Source organism: Lactuca serriola, chromosome 9 (genome assembly GCF_051521515.1).
Source record: "Lactuca serriola cultivar US96UC23 chromosome 9, Lser_US96UC23_V15, whole genome shotgun sequence".
Classification (NCBI taxonomy): Eukaryota; Viridiplantae; Streptophyta; class Magnoliopsida; order Asterales; family Asteraceae; genus Lactuca; species Lactuca serriola.
The window spans coordinates 1904059-1907583 of NC_136416.1; the positions used below are offsets into that span (position 1 = coordinate 1904059).

The window sequence follows — 3525 nt, forward strand, 5'->3', positions numbered from 1 at the left end:
ACCATCATTCGAGTATGGGTATGCCTCCCTTTGAGCTTCTTTATGAGCGAACGATTCAGACGCTTGAGGACATACTAACAGAGGGTACATTGGGCGTACTAGGCTAAGAGTGAAAACCCTAATTTAGGGTGGACCCCTATTTAAAGGATATGATGGCCTCATTTCTGGCCACCATTCTTAGTCACCAACCCTCCTAAACCCTAGTTTCCGTTCTTAGAGCTTGTGAGTGCATTAGAGAGCCTTGGGAGCATTCTTGAGTTACTTTGGAGTGAAGAAGGTGTCTTGAAGAAGAATGAGTGGGATTCCAGGCCTTGGATCTGGGCTTATCTTAGTGTGAAGCTTCATTTTGAGGTATAAAGCTCAGAACTTTTTCACTCTTTTGGTTTTTGCATCTTGGTAGAGTATTCTAGGGTTTTGTCCCAAAAGTTGGAGACTTTATGTGATATTGCACTCCAGAGACCATGATCCACCCCTTTTGAGAAATTCATGATTTAAAGTATTAAATAAATAAAATATTGTAATTTGAAAGTCTTGTAAAAATATGACATAATTTACATGGTTGATTGAAGATGTATATGACTAGTCAATGCTTTTCTGATTAGTTATAAAACACAAATACATTGTATCAAAAACCATTTACACAAAAATATAATAAAAAGACAAAATGTTGTTCAACACAACACAGAACGGTGTTCATATTTCTCTTTTGTGTATTAGATTCAAGTATTTTAATATAAATCTTTAATTTCAATTAAATGTCTCTTTTATATACAACACGATTTAAGATATATATATATATATATATATATATATATATATATATATATATATATATATATATATATATATATATATATATATATGAAAATTTAGTTATCAATGTACATCGAATAAAAGACAAACGAACAATACAATAACTTACGTTGCTAAATGTTTTTGTATGGTATGCCATGTACAATAAATAAAAGATAACGAAACTCACACCATCCTAAATGTATACTTAATTTTTGAATTCATCATTAGCAATATGAGCCATACGATCGAGGGGGCATTTCAACATGACAGTTCATAGGCCAACAAAAGATAACTTGTTTAAGAGAAAAGCCATGCATGCATCCCTACAAAATCACCTTCCATGGTCCCTTCATATGTTCTTGTGCCTTCCCATGGCCATGTCAAAATGTTGTCTTCTTCCTCACCCCCGAACCCTACTATTCCTTCTTCAACATCAAAATCCCAATTCCAATCCCAATCACCCGTGTTACATGAATCTGTTGATGAGCTTGCTGTACCACCAACTTCCATATTTTCGCTTCCTATGGAAGCAGTATTGTTTCCTTCGTTTCCACCAATTACGGTTTTCATGGAATCACTTCCATTTGGTGTTTCTTCCTCACCAATGGCAACATCCATCAAGACTCTATCTTTTTCTGTTTCCTCCTCTGTTGACAAAACCCCATTCGGATTCATTAACCCGTCTTTATCCTTAACGTCAATAAAGCTAAGGATATCCTCATAAACCACCTCATCTCCGCTTTCATGCCTTTCCACATCCTCAGGCCAATAATCCATGGTTTGTCCATCCTTTGAGTACCGGTGATAGATAGCGGCACTAGGGTCCACGTAATAGTCGCTTTCTTTATCTGCATGCGGTGTCAATGGTGATTTGGGAATCTGACTATTGACAAACTTGGTTTGTTGTTTTATAGGTAGTTCCCGTTGCACCTTTGATGAAGTCGCAGCAAGAACAACCTTATGGTCATTGGCACTAGTATTACTTGACGAGGATCTATAAGTTTCGTTGATCTTCATGGTGGACCGACTTGTTCTTCCTTTGCGTTTGTTGAAGTTGTGTGATGGTAGGTCAGATGGGATTCGCATTGGCAGGGAGTTTGACAACTTTCTTGAAGGGATAATTTTCCGGCTGAGGTGGGAGTTCCAGTAGTTTTTGATTTCGTTGTCTGTTCGCCCAGGCAAGTGGGCAGCTATCAAAGACCACCTGCGAAGAAGCTAGCATGTTAAATGCTGACTATAAAATATTATAATATTTCTCGCGATTGATTAATTATATTTGACATTTTCTGAGGTGAGATGTGAGTTAAGAGTACTGTTTCGGTTTTCTAGTGACTTTGTGTATTGTATGGGTGTTGCTAACCCTGTTGTCATTATCTTTAAAAACCAAACAGGATGTCTATATAGAAAAATGTCATTGGTCTTAATTAACGAGGGATGAAAAGACAGGGGGCCGCTATTAATAAAGGAAAAACAATATCATGTGAATAATGCAATAAGTTTAAATACATATATATTTAATAGTGTATAGAGAGCGGTGATGAATTAATGACTGACCTGTTACCTAAAGATACATGTAGCCTAGTTATGACATCTTCTTCCTCCTTTGATATATTTCCTCTCCTTACATCAGATCTCAAATAGTTGATCCACCTCAGCCTGCAACTCTTGCCACACCTCAACAATCCTACACGTATGTATGTTTAATCATGTTACCAGAAAGAACTTTTTTTTTTTTAATCGAAAAAGACATTTGAAAGGCATTTCTGTATATACACATACGTACCAGCATTTTTGGGTAAAGAACGCCAACAGCCTTCGCCATGAGCTTGGATGTAATTGGATAGTATCTCGTCTTCTTGGGCAGTCCACCTTCCCCTCTTCAACCCTACTTTCTCACAACATGGCGCTCTTCCCATTTTTTTCCTCTCAAAAGCACAAACACAAATTGGGCAGTATTTGATATTTACAATAACTCCAATACACGTATAGACCTATATATAGTATGTAGTATATAAAAGATTGTTAAAAGGAAGTCTATGAAACCATGTACATAGAGAGAGAGTGGCGTTTTTGTATTTAATGAATGAAAATGAAATGAAAAAAGAGAGTGATGTGATGTGTGAGTGTGTGCGGTGGAATGGTTAGCCACGACTGATGTTGTACTGGTAATAGCCAAGTCCTTTGTCGTGGCTTCTTCACTGTCTAGGGGTAGTGACGGGGCATCCATCTCCCACGTTGATCGTCGCCACTCTCCACATTTTTTCATCTGCTCAACCCCCTTTCCTAATTCACTTCCTCCGACACACCTCCCACTTACCACTAATCAGCATTCTTCTTTACCAAAAATAGAGTAAGACAAAGCTTTTTGAATTTTGTGTCTATCAAGAAAAATCTTATATATATATATATATATATATATATATATATATATATATATATATATATATATATTATTTGAACCATGTTAATTTTGTAAAATACGGTGAGACCAAATCTAAAAATAATTTTAAAATACAAAATAAAAGAAAAAATCAAAAAAAAAAATTTAATTATTATTTTCGGTACTTTAATTACCTAAAAATTAATAATTATTAATCAATTATTTTAGATAAGTCATTTTAAATAAATTATTAATTAAAAGATGTATCAAAATTTTAAAATTATTATAACTTCAAATTTAACATATAATTAGAAAATATAACTTTGAATTTTGAAATTAGTTGCCTCATA

The 3525-nt window shown here is 34.8% G+C and overlaps 1 protein-coding gene across 1 annotated transcript; it reads right to left on the reverse strand.

Moving 5' to 3' along the window:
* Positions 1–891: 891 nt before the first annotated feature.
* LOC145073969 (uncharacterized) lies at positions 892–2806 on the reverse strand. The gene is made up of 3 exons (XM_079020422.1): positions 2579–2806; positions 2350–2479; positions 892–1999 (listed from the first exon to the last, which is right to left on the reverse strand). The coding sequence occupies exons 1-3, from the start codon at positions 2709–2711 to the stop codon at positions 1093–1095; spliced, it is 1170 nt and encodes a 389-aa protein (XP_078876548.1). The 5' UTR covers positions 2712–2806; the 3' UTR covers positions 892–1092.
* Between the last annotated feature and the right edge of the window lie 719 nt (positions 2807–3525).

What these genes read in the sequence shown, in the direction of transcription:
- LOC145073969 (XM_079020422.1), bottom strand. Translation starts at nt 2,711, where the DNA reads ATGGGAAGAGCGCCATGTTGTGAGAAAGTAGGGTTGAAGAGGGGAAGG. An exon ending in TTCTTTACCCAAAAATGCTG is followed by an intron (nt 2,480 to 2,578) that starts GTACGTATGTGT and finishes ACATACGTGTAG; the next exon opens with GATTGTTGAGGTGTGGCAAG. An exon ending in CATGTATCTTTAGGTAACAG is followed by an intron (nt 2,000 to 2,349) that starts GTCAGTCATTAA and finishes GCTTCTTCGCAG; the next exon opens with GTGGTCTTTGATAGCTGCCC.